Source organism: Eulemur rufifrons, chromosome 15 (genome assembly GCF_041146395.1).
Source record: "Eulemur rufifrons isolate Redbay chromosome 15, OSU_ERuf_1, whole genome shotgun sequence".
NCBI classification, from domain to species: domain Eukaryota; kingdom Metazoa; phylum Chordata; class Mammalia; order Primates; family Lemuridae; genus Eulemur; species Eulemur rufifrons.
Genome location: NC_090997.1, coordinates 80853235 through 80870096, shown reverse-complemented (window position 1 = coordinate 80870096; position 16862 = coordinate 80853235). Strand labels below are relative to the sequence as shown.

At 39.4% G+C, this 16862-nt stretch overlaps 1 protein-coding gene across 2 annotated transcripts; it reads left to right on the top strand.

Annotated features, from left to right (window-relative positions):
- The first annotated feature begins 1067 nt into the window (after positions 1-1067).
- Positions 1068-4280, top strand: CCN2 (cellular communication network factor 2). Of its 2 annotated transcripts, none has more exons than XM_069487587.1 (5): positions 1068-1367; positions 1482-1698; positions 1927-2178; positions 2300-2511; positions 2897-4280. In XM_069487587.1, exons 1-5 carry the CDS (start codon positions 1302-1304, stop codon positions 3191-3193), a joined length of 1044 nt encoding a protein of 347 aa, XP_069343688.1. In that variant the 5' UTR covers positions 1068-1301; the 3' UTR covers positions 3194-4280. The 2 variants fall into 2 exon arrangements, with proteins under 2 accessions (XP_069343688.1, XP_069343689.1); XM_069487588.1 differs by having other exon boundaries at positions 1485-1698; positions 2897-4232.
- The last annotated feature ends 12582 nt before the right edge of the window (positions 4281-16862 follow it).

Here is a 16862-nt window from a genome sequence, read left to right as displayed (position 1 = left end):
CAGGGTACACTACTCTTGTTAGAGAAGCAAATTTTTTACTTCAAGACAAACCAAATCCAATCCACCTTTGACGATTGCAGATTTCAGTATAAGAAAATTCACTCATTTCTCAAAGACCCTAGCACACTGTGGTTAAAGTGACCCCAAGTAAACCCCAAGCCACTTGCTGTCCTCCTCCTGCCTTATTCCCCCTTCTCATCCCTGTGTTCCCATCCTGACACCCAGAGCTTCTACCTGCCCAACACAGAATCATTTACTCTGACATAACAACTGACCCACTTTTCAGGAAATGTGGATGGTCACTTTTGCTCTTTCCTTCCATACACCCACAACAATAAAACTCCTACATGTATTAAAACAAAGCAAGAGTACTAGAAATCTACCCCAGGAAACTGCATCCAGACTCAGACCCCTGGCTTTGTTCTCTTTTTTTGTCTGGCAACGAGCAACCAAACCGTTATCTCAAATGACAAAGGATCAAATTCCTACTTTTCGGATATAGAATTCAGGGTTTTGCAGGTAGACGTCTTGGTGATTTCAAATGGTTAAAAGCAACTCACTCCTTTTCTGCTCTCTGGAAAGTTTCAAGAGCCTATAGCAAATCATTACAAAATCAATAAAAAGGAAACCCTTTTGAATTTTTAGGAATCCCTGAGGTCTGCCTCTTCAGCTACCTACCTCCTAAAAAAAAAATCTGTGTCAGTGGATAGAACAGGGAAAAGCTATTAGAAACAGAAGTGGTATTTAAAACATAATAATTACTGGTGTGTTTTTAAATGATATATATCAGGAGTAATGTGAAGAGGATAGGAGGAAAAATCCTATTTGATGCTGGAAATACTGTGCTTTTTTTTTTTTTCTGGTTAGCTGGAGTGTGCCAGCTTTTTCAGACGGAGGAATGCTGAGTGTCAAGGGGTCAGGATCAATCCGGTGTGAGTTGATGAGGCAGGAAGGTGGGGAGGAATGCGAGGAATGTCCCTGTTTGTGTAGGACTCCATTCAGCTCATTGGCGAGCCCCGCCGCCCGGAGCGTATAAAAGCCTGGGGCCGCCCGCCCCAGCCTCACACAACAACTCTTCCCTGCTGAGAGGAGGCAGCCAGTGCAACTGCAACCTCAGGCGACCGACCGCCTCCAGCCTGACAGCAGCCGTCCGGGACCGACAGCCCCAGAGACGACAGCCCGGCGCGTCCAGGCACCCATCTCCGCCCAGAGCAGCGCCCCCGGTCCTGCCACCCGCGCCGCGCCCCATTCGCCGCCGCCGTCTCCGCGCCCTGCTCCCCGACGCCCGCAGCGCCCCGACCATGTCCGCCGCCGGCGTGGGTCCCGTCCGCTTCGCCTTCGTGCTCCTCCTCGCCCTCTGCAGCCGGGTAAGCGCCGGGAGCCCCCGCCGCGGCCGGCGGCTGCTGGGAGGGACTGGGGCCTGGCCGGGGAGGGCGTGCGCGCCGACCGAGCGCCTGCTCACCGCCCCTTCCTCCCTGCAGCAGGCCGTCGGCCAGGACTGCGGCGGCCAGTGCCAGTGTCCCGCCGCGCCGCGCTGCCCGGCCGGCGTGAGCCTCGTGCTGGACGGCTGCGGCTGCTGCCGCGTCTGCGCCAAGCAGCTGGGCGAGCTGTGCACCGATCGCGACCCCTGCGACCCACACAAGGGCCTCTTCTGCGACTTCGGCTCCCCAGCCAACCGCAAGATCGGCGTGTGCACCGGTAAGACCCGCAGCCCCCGCCGCCCGGCGCCCGGCCACCTCCTCCCTGTCGCCCACCCGCCCGCTAGAAAAAGAAAGCGCTCCAGCGGAGTTTCTTCCTCCGGCTGCATCCAGCCCGCCCCCTGCAGCCTCGGTCCCAACTCACATCCCCGGCGCTTACTGTGAGAGCGCGGGGAACCCGAGCCTGACCTCCGCATCCCCTCTCTTTCCCTTCCTTCCTCTCCTTCAGCTAAGGATGGTGCGCCCTGCGTCTTCGGCGGGACGGTGTACCGGAGCGGGGAGTCCTTCCAGAGCAGCTGCAAATACCAGTGCACCTGCCTGGACGGGGCGGTGGGCTGCGTGCCCCTGTGCAGCATGGACGTTCGCCTGCCCAGCCCTGACTGCCCCTTCCCGAGGAGGGTCAAACTGCCTGGGAAATGCTGCGAGGAGTGGGTGTGTGACGAGCCTAAGGACCAAACCGTGGTTGGCCCTGCCCTGGCCGGTGAGTTGCGTCTTGTCTAAGGCAGTGTTGCCACTCTCTGTCCGAGGGAGTGAGTCGAGCGAAGGGGGGAAATCTCTCATCCAGTCGTTTTACCTCGTGTTTGTGTGCTCCGCTCTCACAGCTTACCGACTGGAAGACACGTTTGGCCCAGACCCAACTATGATCCGAGCCAACTGCCTGGTCCAGACCACAGAGTGGAGCGCCTGTTCCAAGACCTGTGGGATGGGCATCTCCACCCGGGTTACCAATGACAACGCCTTCTGCAGGCTGGAGAAGCAGAGCCGCCTCTGCATGGTTAGGCCTTGCGAAGTTGACCTGGAAGAGAATATTAAGGTAAGAGTTCTGCTCCTATTAGCTAATTTTCACCGAATTGATAGCAGATAGCACCAAAGTTAGGTCTCTTGTCACCCTTGTTGTTATGCCCCCATTATCTCCAAAAATATCTAACCATGGAGCTGTTTTGCTGCAGTGAGAGATTGTGTAATAGGAACCACCAATTTTCCACTACAAAATCCTCCACAGTGTTAGTTAATTCAAGACATTCCAAAAGAGGCCATGTCTATTTTTGGAAAACTGGCAAATGAGACTCAAACTTCCTCTCCTCAAAATATAAACAGAAGTCAGACAACACAAGACTAGAACAGAGGGTTGAAGAAAGCCACTCCCCTTGTAGAGTCATTGATTTTTTTTTTTTTCTCTTCTCCCTTGTTTCCCTTAGAAGGGCAAAAAGTGCATCCGTACCCCCAAAATCTCCAAGCCTGTCAAGTTCGAGCTTTCTGGCTGCACCAGCGTGAAGACATATCGGGCTAAATTCTGCGGAGTGTGCACCGATGGCCGGTGCTGCACCCCACACAGAACCACCACCCTGCCTGTGGAGTTCAAGTGTCCTGACGGTGAGGTCATGAAAAAGAGCATGATGTTCATCAAGACCTGTGCCTGCCATTACAATTGTCCCGGAGACAATGACATCTTTGAGTCACTGTACTACAGGAAGATGTATGGAGACATGGCGTGAAGCCAAAGAGTGAGAGACATTAACTCGTTAGACTGGAACTTGAACTGAGTCACATCTCATTTTTATGTAAAGATGATTTCAGTAGCACAAGTTATTTAAATCTGTTTTTCTAACTGGGGGAAAAAATTCCCACCCAATTCAGAACATTGTGCCATGTCAAACAAATAGCCTATCAACCCCAAACACTGGTTTGAAGAAAGTTAAGACTTGACTGTGGGACTACATTAGCACACTGTGCCAGAATGTATACTAAAATGTGGCTTTAGGAGCAGGGGGAGGGTACTAGTAGAAAGGATGGTACCATCACATGTCATGTTAAAGTAGCTATATGCCTGCTATTTGGAATGTAATTGAGAAGGAAAATTTTAGCATGCTCGCTGACCTGCCCGGAGCTCCAGCGACAGCTAAGATGGGCCATTCTCCAGCCATCATGAGGCTGAGTCAAGTTGTTCTTTAAGTCACAACAGCAGATTCAGCTCTGACATTCTGATTCAAATGACAGTGTTCAGGAATCAGAATCCTGTCTATTAGACTGGACAGCTTGTGGCAAGTTAATTTGCCTGTAACAAGCCAGATTTTTTTATTGATATTGTAAATATTGTGTGTGTGTGTATATATATATATATTTGTACAGGTATCTAAGTTAATTTAAAGTTGTTTGTGCCTTTTTGTTTTTGTTTTTAATGCTTTGATATTTCAATGTTAGCCTCAACTTCTGAATACCATAGGTAGGATGTACAGCTTGTCTGATAATTCAAAGCATGAAATGGATACGTAAATGGAAATTCTGCTCAGTTAGAGTGGACAGTCCATCAAAACAGATTGTTTACTAAAGGTGAGGCAGCAATGTCCTTGGAAGTCTGAATTCTAGGTAGGAAATGTGGTAGCCTCACTTTTAATAAACAAATGGCCTTTAAAAAAAAAAAATGGGTGACTCTATATAGCTGATCGGTCTTTTCACCTGGAAGCATTTGTTTCTACTTAGACTATGACTGTTTTCTGGACAGTTTATTTGTTGAGAGTGTGACCAAAAGTTACATGTTTGCACCTTTCTAGTTGAAAATAAAGTATATATTTTTTCTATAAAGGGCTCGATTATTCATTTATTCTTCTATACATTTCTGAGTTTTCTTGAGTATAAATAGGAAATATTTGTTTATCTTAAAATAATTCATCAATAATGTTCTAAATTTTTTATCGTATATATTAATACATTGGTTAATTCATAGTATTTTTACATAAACATACTTCACACTGAATCGAGTGTCACAGATTTGTAGGCATGCACGCCACATTGAGTGCACAGGCATTTTTTGTTACCTTCACAGTAATTTATAGACACTTTAAATTCAATTCTCTCTAGATTACTTCAGTCTCCATTAACCCCTGTTATATTACACCGGTCCTCTTTGCATTTAGGACCTCTCTGGCCATTGCAAGTTAATTTCCAACCTTTCACATCACCAATTAGTCTACCTGCCTTGCACATGGAAAATGTTTAAATATTTTCTTAAATTGTATGCTCTACTGTAGGTCTATTTCTGAACTTCAGTATCCTATTGTTAAATCTGAAATGTATGAAATGAACTCTATATTAAAATGGAGCCATTTAATAAGTCTTATTTTGTATAATTCTGTTTTCAGTTGCCATAGCAACCAGTGACCAATGATGGCATAAATAGGAAATAAAGGATAAGCAAATCTTCCATTCATTAACATTAATAGAAATGTCTTAAAAGCAATTTTTCCATGTTCCCAAGTCTTTGGCTTTCTCAGACCTCAATATTAGTAAGTCTCACCTTACCAAGTGGTTTGTGAATAATAAAATGAAATTGTTCAAGAAGCCCTGGTGTGGAAATTATACCATACCTACCCAGGTAGGTTTTTACTCTCCAGAAAAGTGAACTGAAGTGAATGGCAAACGAAAGAAAAACTCCAGGGGCAACTAGAAGCCCATTTTTTTCCAGATGAGAATAGCTGTGGATTACAGGAGGAAAAAATTGCAGACAGACTAACCTTTCCCAGGGTAATTAGCAATGTTGTAGTGCCAGTGTCATTCTGAGAGACAAAAATACAACTGAAAATAAAGACTCGTTCTACAAACAGTGCCCACACCACAAACCAAAGGGAAAACTTCCCGTGTTCAAAATGTGAAGAGTATTTCTGGTCAAAACATTTGGCTTTTAGAATACACCCACATATGTACATAGCAACGCTGTCAGCAGCAGCACCCCACGTCCCCAAATAAACACACACCACGCACGCACACACATATACACGTACACAGAGTGCATTGTTAATTCACATTTACTTTCTGTCAGTTGACAGGTGCAAAGAAGAAAGGCCATGATAAATGAGCTTGACTGTTCTGAAAAGAATCAGAGAATTCTGGAAAGATAAAATTAGTAGTAGAAGCATAGATTTCAGATTTCCCAAATCCCCACATAAAAACAGAATAACTAGATTGCAAAACCAAACCCTATAAGCAATATTTATAACAAAATAAGATGATAAGACACCCCTTGGCCCCCAAAATATGAGTGGGGACAAATCATCAACCTCCCTCAGAACTGCTCTGTGTCAGCATGTGTGTGAAAAAAGCAGAGAAACAACAGGGTATTGGATGCTTCTGAGAAGAGGAGACCTCCAAAACAGCCAGCAAATTTCCACAAGAAATACAGGAAGCCAATTTGAGAACAATTGCTGAAACTTGTAGGGGTTTTGGCCAACCACTCCAGCAAAACTTAAAAGCCAGGGCGCCTTTCCAAGAGAGGACCCCCACACTCTTGGGAGTGGAATCAAAATTGAGCAGGTCACTGAATAGATATTTCTCAAAAGAAGGGACACAAATGGCCAATAGGTACATGAAAAAGAAATGTTAACTAATCATTAGGGACATGCAAATCAAAACCACAATGAGATTTCACTTCATTGTTAGAATGGTGATTATCAAAAACATGAAAGATAGCAAGTATTGGTGAGGATGTGGAGAAAAAGGAATCCTGCACAATGCTATTGAGAATGTAAATTAGTCCAGCTATTATAGATAATTCTAGAAAACACAATGAAGATTCCACGAAAAATTAAAAATAGAATTACCATATGATCTAGCAAGCCCAGTACTGTGTATATATCCAAAAGAGATGAAGTCAGTATGTCCAAGTGTTATCTGCACCCCTGTGTTCATTGCAGCACTATTCACAATAGCCAAGTTATGAAATGCACCTAAGTGTTTATCAACAGATGAATGCATAAAGAAAATGTAGTATATATACACGACGGAATACTATTCAGCCATAAAAAAGATGGAAACCCTGTCATTTGTGACATGAATGAACCTGGAGGACATTACGTTATGTGAAATAAGCCACATACAAAAAGACAAATACTGTATGATTTCACTCATATGTGGAATCTAAAAAAGCTGATCTCATAGTAAAGAATAAAATGGTGGTTACCAGGGGCTTGGGTGGTTGGGAGAAGGGGGTTGGGGAGATGTTGGTCAAAGGATACAAAATTTCAGTTAGGAGGAATAAGTTTAAGAGATCTGTTGTACAAAAGTGACCCTAGTTAATAATACATCGAATCGTATTCTTGAAAAATGCTAAGAGAGTAAAGTATTATCAACACAAAAATGATAACTATGTGAGGTAACACATATGCTAATTAGCTAGATTTAGTCATCACTCACGTAATACATGCTTCAAAACATCATGATGTACATGGTGAATTATGACTTTATCTGTAAATGTAAAAAAATAATATGATAAAATAAAACTTGAGAGGGTCAGGGACAACAAGGACATTAAGAGAAGACCTAGATTAAAATGAGGAGGGGAACAGAGGCTCAAAATCTCAGGAAGTAAACTGCCATATTTTTAACACTGCAAGAAAACAAAGAGGATGCTCTGTGAATTTAGAAAAGCTACTAAACCAAGCCTCCTTCTTGAACAAAGTTTAGGAAAATTAATTTTACATAAATTAGGAAAAGAAAATTATTGAAGCCAAATCACTTACAAAATTACCATATCAAAATAGAAGATAAAGGACAGAATGACATTTCTCCAGATAATAAAAGCATGTGAGATATACATGTCTACAAAACATAGCAAAACAATAATGTACTATTTCAAAAGAACATTAAGGAAATGATGTTAGACATAAATGATAATAAGGAAACAATGTAGCATGCCATGTACCTAATAAAATCAGCCAACACCAAGACATATTCTAGTAAAATTGCTGGGATTTAAAGAAAAAGGTAAAATTGTCTGGACATGAAGACAAAAAGAACACGAGCCTTTTAAGTAAAAAGAAAATTAGCTCATCATTAGATTTTTTGACAGCAATACTTTATGCCAGAAAATAATAAATAACATATTTAAGATACGTAAGGGAAAAAATGTGAGCGAAAGAATTTTTTTCCTTCAAAACTGACACTCCAGAATGAAGGATACAAATAAACTATTAAAAACATACAAGAACTCAGGGCACATTGTTCCTGTGAGCACTTCCTGAGGAACCTCCTAGCAAACACCCTCAAACAGTGAAAATGACTGAGGGATATTATTAATAACACAAGTACTGGTAGTGAGAATTGAATATAGTTTATCTTTAGAACTAAGACTAAATAAAGGTTAAAAAGGAGAAAGTACAGTGTAAAGTGGCTATATGCTCTGACAGTGTAAAGTACAACTAGAAAAAGTAGGGTAGAGAATGGAGATAGTATATGCCTTACCCTCTCAAAAATTTAATTGCTTTTATTGATGGTGGTGATATTAATATTGTTATTCGGAGACTGTTGGGCGTGGGATATGGAATAAAGCAAATCAGCCACTGTGGGTATTCTCATCCTATCCCCAGGGTTCATAAGTACTGGGATTCTCAGTGAGCAAGTCAAAAAATATAGATATAATATTAATATGGTAAGTAAAATTCTGTAGTCCTGAATTTGAACTGGAAATATCAGCATACACTCACGAGGTATTTTATCTTTTAAAATGCACACACGCACACGCACACATACATATAAACATATTTATTTCCGATGTCTGCCCACTGAAGAGATTAGGTAGAATGACAACTCAAGAACAATGAACATCCCTAGGACTGGATTGTACTCTTGAAATTTTACTTTCCTCTGAAGAAACTAGGGCTTCTTGGAGAATGGCTGATTCCAAGTCTGGGACAAGAAATGTGTAAGATAAATACATTTATGTTCAGAACATCTTTTCATATTAGGTAATAAAGAAGTTAACAAATGCCCTTAAGATCATATCGAAAGGACTCAGAAGACAAATGGAAGAGATTCCTAGTAGAGATAAGGCAATCTGAGGCAATTAAGCTTCAATAAGGATGAGAATGGCAGTGCATAAAGCTTACCAACTATGCTCACATATTATTAGTTCATAATAATAGTTAAAGAAAAAAACCTAACTGGTTACTTTCTGCAGATGATAGGAAAGCAATTCAGTATACACCACATATAATTTTTAATGATGACTTTAGTATCATTTCTTTGTACACTTCATACCTCATAGTGCCTCAGAAGATATTGGCCCAATCTGTACCAACCCAGACATAATCTAGAGATGGCTTTTAAAAAAAAAATAAATCTTTGATCAATAGTATTCATCTCATGATGGTTAGTTTAAAGTAATTTTGTATGCTTTTTAAATAGTTTTTTGTACTTTTATAAATTTTCTGAAATGAATATGCATTATTTTATAAGAGATTTTTTTTAAATACATATTCCACCTCCTCATTAAAAAATAGCAAAGAGAATGCCAAAAAATGTTAGAGTTTGTCATGGTTTTGGATTTAGATAAACAGCTCATAATACATACAAAAATAAATGGCTTAGCTATTCAGGCCACCATATCTTAATTAGCCATGTGCCTAGGAGTAAATGCAACACACATACAACCTCTAAGGAATTCATATTCATTGCGTATTAAGTATATTCTTTTACCCCATTTCTCCATGCCACAAATAAAATCATGGAAAGTTATTCTCTGTAAGTTTATGACTATGGTTTACCTCATGAATCATTATATATAGACTGTAACTAAGACTAAGATTAAGTAAACAAAGTAAAATACATTCTTAAAATACTAAGTTAGATTCACAATCTAAATACAGGATCCAAATAGAAATGTAGACAATCTTCTATGTTGATGTTTAAAAGATAAGCAAAGAAGAGTTATTAAGAAATGTAGAGTATCGTTGATTAATTAGAATTTATATCTCAAGAACATAAAACATGTTAAGATTTGCATTAGGTCAACAAATTCTAACATTTTTGTCAGTACAGTTAACATGTATAATTTAGAGAAACATGATAACTTTTAAAAAAGTATGTGGTAGCATTTAATAAAGCTAAACATACCTACCTATGACATAGCAAACTTACTCTTTGGTGTATATATCCAAGAGAAATGAGCAAAAGCCATATACAAAATTCTTAAAGCAGTTTTATCTACCCCCAAACATAAAACAATCCAAATTTTATCAACAGGAAAATGGACAGAGTGTAGAATATTTATGCAATGCAATAATATACATCAATAAAATGGTACCATTATACTGAGTGAAAGGAGCATATATACTGAATAATGTCATCTATATGAGATTGAAGAATAAGCAAAACTAATCAATAGTGACAGAAGTCAGGCTAGTGGTTACTTTGGAGGTGGGGGCATAAGAGAACCTGGCACACTTTATTAAAGTATATCATATTTAAATTAAAAGTTTAAGAATTAGGCCGGGCGCGGTGTCTCACGCCTGTAATCCTAGCACTCTGGGAGGCCGAGGTGGGCGGATCGTTTGAGCTCAGGAGTTCGAGACCAGCCTGAGCAAGAGCGAGACCCCACCTCTACTAAAAATAGAAAGAAATTATATGGACAGCTAAAAATATATATAGAAAAATTAGCCGGGCATGGTGGTGCATGCCTGTAGTCCCAGCTACTCGGGAGGCTGAGACAGGAGGATCGCTTGAGCTCAGGAGTTTGAGGTTGCTGTGAGCTAGGCCGACGCCACGGCACTCACTCTAGCCTGGGCAACAGAGTGAGACTCTGTCTCAAAAAAAAAAAAAAAAAAAAAAAGTTTAAGAATTAAATAAATGCATTCAAGCACTTTTTACAAAGAACTTTACCAAAACATTAAAAGGGATTATCAGGGAGTTATTTTTTTCATCTTTATAATATTTTATGTTTTCCAAAGTATTTACAAAGAGTAGTTATTACTTTATAACCTGAAAAAATAAACTTGTTTGTAAAATTTCACATGATGAGTTGCAGAAAGATAATACATAGTGGACATAACAAGTTGCATTTCATAGTTAAACTACTACAGCACCATACGCATGCAAGATGAGATGAACCATTTAATGAGGGTAGAAACTCAAAGGTAGAAGTATCTCTAAGAATAAAGTCCCCTGAAGTGCATAAGTATCTTAAGGAAGCATTACATGTCCCTTTTAACATCAGATGGACTCATGCCAATTTTTATTTAAATTTCAGAGGACAGGTTGACCTCTTTCGACATTTATTTTATTAACATATCAGCAGGCTCATTCATTAAAACATAATTCCAAAATGAAACTAATGAATAGAGACTATGAAACTATTTATTTGATGTATATTTAATGGGACACAATAAACATCATTTAATTATACAGCACGGCAAGATATTAAGGTTTCTGGAGTTCATGTAGAAAACAATGTCCCACTATGTATGTTCCACTTCAGTAATAATGGTTATCAACACATTATATTATGTGTGTGTGTGTTTCAACAGGATACTGACAGGCAAATGGACAGAAAATACCACTTTTATGAAAAACAAGAATTGCTCTTATCCTCTTTGCTCTTACCTAATTAAGAAAAAAAAAGGCTGGGCATGGTGGCTCACGCCTCTAATCCTAGCACTCTGGGAGGCCGAGGCAGGAGGATCACTCAAGGTCAGGAGTTCAAGACCAGCCTGAGCAAGAGCGAGACCCCATCTCTACTGAAAAATAGAAAGAAATTATCTGGACAACTAAAAATATAGAGAAAAAATTAGCTAGGCATGGTGGTACATGCCTGTAGTCCCAGCTACTCCGGAGGCTGAGGCAGAAGGATTGCTTAAGCCCAGGAGTTTGAGATTGCTGTGAGCTAGGCTGATGCCACGGCACTCTAGCCGGGGCCAAAGAGCAAGACCCTGTCTCCAAAATAAAAGAAAGAAAGAAAGAAAGCAAAAACCAGAAAAAACAGCAACTTGAGACACTTGTTTATGAAGCATCGCAGAGTAGGGTGGGAGAAGCCCAAAGAAGGAAGGAGGTGATACTTTGTCATTTTTTACTCACTTGTGAATAAATACATATTTTAAACCAAACCCAGATGTTTGGGTTTTGTTTTTTTTTTTTTTTCAAGTTACTCTGCAAAGACTCACTTTCATATAAGAAACTAGGCTTGATAAATGTCACTTAGGGCATCCAGGTCCATTCCCTGCAAAGGCTAGGCTACAAATAAATATTAATACTATAGCAAATATGTTTCTAGTCCAAGATTTACTAATAATAAAGACTAAGAGAATTATAATAAGGCCCATGAATCTAATTGTTTGAGGACCATCTTGTATTCATTACCTTGTATTTTCAAGTGGCCTCCAGTCTGTCATCATCTTTACAAAAACAATATAAAAAAACACATAAAGTTCTCCAATTTAACTGCTGATGTGATGGGTGCTACATAAAGAAGTTCAAATTTAGAAAATAAAGACAAATTTAAAACAAACCAGATGTAATCCAAGATTCAGAAAAGCAATTTGAATTGGGAAATTTTGATCCACATTTTGAATTTACAAATCTTCATTCAGTGTTGACAATGTTGACTGTTCTCCATTTTTTATTCCAATTTACACTGATTTATTCAATATTTGGGATTAAAGTCCTTTAAAATTGAAACACTTTGCCTTTAATAAAAGATAAACTGTTATTCTTTTCATTTTTTAAAAAGTGTTCTTTTATGTCATTCCAGAAGGATTTTTTTTTTAAATGAAAATAGGCCCAACTCCTTATTTTTCTCCCTAATCTGAATTCCTCCCTAGCTAAATTTTTTCTGAGCTATGTCATCCTGGTTCAGTCTTTGTTATATCCTCTCTAGGGAGGTATCATCAAGCACTGAAAATTACATTAAATCCAAGGGCTTAGGAAATATTTTCTGTAACATGACTGCTGTTATTTTATTTGCTTTTAAACTTTACCCATAATTTGGTCTGATGAATCCCAGTGTGTAGATTATTCCATATCATTCATAATTTTAATCTAGGACTCCGTTTGCTTAGATGTCTCAATATCAATATCAGGATATGGCAAGAGAAGAGAGGCATGGGAGACATTAGCCTGCGCTATAGTCTTCTAGATTTGGATATTCGGGGGAAGGAGTTCTGGAATTTCTAGTGTGACCTTTGGGAGACAACTGCTGGAGAGGACAGGAGGTCTGCCTGAGCACTGAGTCAGTCCATATGTTCAGCCTTGGTGAACAGCAAAAGAAAATGAGAAAGGCAACTAGGAACAGAACCGTGAGTAATATTACACACATTCATAGTTCACTCATACAATTCTTGGTGGCTTTCATCCTTTTTTGGTAGGAGTCTTTGTCTATTTTCTATCTGTGGTGGTAGTCTTTCTGTTGCATCATTCCAAACGTGGTTGTTTTAGTGACCTCTGGCATACACAAATTTCTCAGCTAACCAGAATACACACAGCACCCCCCTGATGAGAAAATGCTCGTCCTTCTTTCAAGCCGAAGCCCAGCGTCTCTGTCCATGGGACTTTTCTACCAGAGGTATGAATAGTAGCTGGTAGAGATACAAAAGACCTTGAAAGAACAGTGCGGCATTGTAAGTAATTGCTCCCAAAAGGCTTTGTAAGAGGTGCTGCTAAAAGTCTCATTAATGCTCCCTCTAGCCATTAAGGGAGTTCAGAGGCTTTTTTAAGAAGATGTTTGGGATTGAGATTGAGGTCCTTTAAAGTTGAACCTTTTATAATTGAGTGAGATTCCAGGGGAAAGAAGTCAGGAGCTGCAGGTAATCACTTAGAGCAGCATTCACCAGCAGGAAGATCTGCAGGAGGACTTGCTGCGGTAAGGATCCAGGCCAAGAGGAGTGGCCCCTGGAAGCTGCTGCTATGGAAACCCATGCTAACCACTGCTGGAAGCTGCCCTTGCCAGGAGCAACAGCCAAGAGCTTCTACTGGGAGATGTCTGAAAGCACCATTGGGTGTATCTCACAGAGAGCTAGGTCTGGGGACCACCTACTTGAAGAGTTTTTGGGTGGAGGGTGTTGTTTTGGTTCTGTTTAAACACCCTTAAGTGAATCATCTTTGATTTTGGAGAAAAACAGAAAGACTATTGGTCTTATTACCTTCCACACTAAGACAGCTTCATAATTTCCCTCAAAACCAGCTTGTCCATGTGATGTTCCATTTCTATTAATGGCAGTATTAATCTACTTGTTACCCAGGTGGAAATATTCCATTATCATTGAAACCTCCATATCTCTTTCACCCACATTTAAGTATTTTAACTTAAATTTAGAGATTCATTTCTATAAAAAGTGGACTCAGACCCAGTCATGGGGAATGCACTTTGGGGAGTTTTGCCTCCCAAAATATTGGAGAAAAATCCCCCCACACTTCTGGCAGGGGAAGGGAGAAGTAACCGTTTTGAAATATGTCAGAGTGCTCTGTTTCCACAAGGCCTGCCCTCAGGAGAAACTACTTTGCCAGAGTCTAACTTACTGATGTTTTATCAGTGGCTTTCTTATGTACAACAGTCATTTGGATCTTGTTTCTGTATCTACTCTGACAAGCTCTGCCTTTTAATTGGTGTATTTAGACCACTAATGTCTAAAGTGATTATCAATGTAGTTAAGTTAATATCTACCATATTTGTTACTATTTTTTATTTGTTGTCCTTGTTCTTTATTCCTACTTTTGTCTTCCACATATTTTTTTTGTCTTTTGTGGCATTAAATGATCATTTTATATTATTCCATTTTTTCTCCTTTCTTAGCATATCAATTATACTTTTTTCTTTACTTTTTTTTTTTTTTTTGTGGTTGCCCTAGAATTTGCAAGATACATTTACAGCTAATCCAAGTCCACTTTCATATAACACTACCTGCTTCATGGGTAGTGCAAGCACCTTACAATAACAAAATAATCCTAATTCCTCCCTCCTGTCCCCGGTATCACTGCTGTCATTCATTTCACTTATATATAAACATACATAAGCATATGTGTACATAAGCATACATAACTGCTCCAAAAAAGTAGAGCTTATTAATTTAAAAAAATGTGGTCCTGGGCTGTGATACCAACAAGGCAGCTGGTAGGAGAAAAAGCAAACTGTCTCTGGAGGAAGACATCCTTAAACCACATCTCATCTTCTTCCTTTTCTACGTCTAGTTCCTAAGGATTGAAGGGAGGTCCTGGAGAGATGACAGAAGCAGGTTTACCTTATGTATCTGGTCACTTGTCAGTGAAAAGGAAGATTTCACCTGGGATCACCCGGGCTGCTGTTGATGAGACTGTGTAAGTGTTGGGCCCAGCTTTTGTGGCTTGGTGACCAACTTTATTCCAGCCTCTTCTATCTTAATCTTCATAGAGGGACAGTTATGCCTCTCTTTAGCCCCGCTATCTATACAGACAGCCCACATCTGCCTCAGTGTGGCTTCCTAAGGGAACCAAGCAGTCCCTGGATTAGTCTTATCACTTTTGCCCTTCCTCTAGCCTCTCACATGCTTCAGTAAGCAATAGAAATGCTGCCTTTTTCCCAGAAGTCTTCATAAAACCGAAATTAAGCCAGGGTTTCTCCCATCTTATTCCCAGGTGCCAAAGTCCCCTCTCACCCTGATTGAATTTACGACTACAAGCCATCCTGACTTCAGAAATTTCTAGATTTTGGGAAGCAGCTACCAATCTCTATTGACATATTCACATGCCTTCAAACTTAGAAAATCTCTTTAAACCATCTCCAACTTTCCATTTCCGTAATTCTCATTACAGGTCTCACTATTTTTGACTGCAACATGTGTATGAGCCTGCTGGTTTGTTTTCCTGTTCCACCCCAATTCTCATTGTAAATTACTGCCACCAGATTAATATCTCTGGTCACATAGGCTGGTTGCTCACCAAAAAAAAAAAAAAAAAAAAAAAAAATTCAATGGCTCCTTAACTATATTATCAAGGTAAATCTATCTTTTCAGCATGGATATTAAAGATCTACAAAATGACCTCAAAAGACTCACTCAGAAGAATCTCAAATTACTCTTGTACATAATTTTTACACAAAAGCCAAACTGGACTTACTCATATTTTCCAAATAGTTTCCACATTTTACCTTTACTCAATCTAGTCCCTCTGCCTGAAAAATTCTTCTCCTGCTTTTTCCATAATGCATGTGTTTGTATGTGTATACAAGCAAAACACATTTACATATAAATCAACCTTATCCATCCTTTAAAGTCCTTCCCAGAAGTCATTTCCATGAATCCTTGAATCTTCTCCTGAATCCTCTAAACTTCTAACAGTCCTCTTTCTTTTAAAATATCCTAACAAACACTGTCCATAACTTTTATTTTATCACTTATGTCAGTTTTACCTATACTCTAGTTTTTTGCTGTCCATGGTTGCCAATAGACAAATGCAGATATTAAATTTAAATGAATTAAAGTTAAATAAAATATAAAAGTCAGCTTCTCTGTCACACTAGCAATATTTTCAATGCTCAGTAGGGACATGTGGCTAAAGGCTTCCATATTGGACAGCACAGATACGGAACATTCCCATCATCACAGCAAGTTACACTTGAAAGCATTGTTCTAGTTGCTTATGAATTTATTTTAGTCCTCCCCCTTTCAGTGCTAAAGTTCTTAAGCTCAAAACTCATCTTAGACATGGAAGATTCTCAATAAATTTATTAAATTAAATAAGTTATGTAATTATATTATCACATGAATATATGAGGAGTCTCTTAAAAATAAATTAATCTATCAGGTCTAATGTCATTAGTAGGCCATTTAAAGAATTTAATTATCTTTCTAAAGAATTGATACTTTGCATTTAAATTCCAAAGTCAAAAAATACAAGACAAATAATCAGCCATAAAATATGTAAATAGCTTATGGAATGGACTGAATTCAGTAGAATAAAACTTTATTTACAAAATCAAAAAGCAGGCCATAATTGGCCAACAAGCCATAGTTTGCCAACCCCTGCACTAGAGAGAAATTGAGTACAGTTATCAGAGTGGAAGTGAGGCAATAAAAACAAAAACAAACAACAACTGTCTACTACATGCATGGTGTGATATAGATATGCCTACTTCTCTAGGCCTTTAGCCTTTCTCTCTCTCTCCAATGAGAACCATAATAGATGACTTTTAGGAGCCTCTTTTTCTTTCAAAGTTCACCTGGCTTCCAATGAAAATGGTCCATGGAATATCTAAGTGGCTCTTGCAAATGCTCGGAACCCGGGAGGAAAGGTGACAGCCTTCATGGTAGCAAGCCTGTGGACAGTAGCAGCCACAGCAACCAATAATTTGCTTCTAGATGTAACACTTTCATGTGCCAAAATATGTGTTCTGCCTCCCCCTCCATACACACAAAAAAATACTCTTCTTCTTCC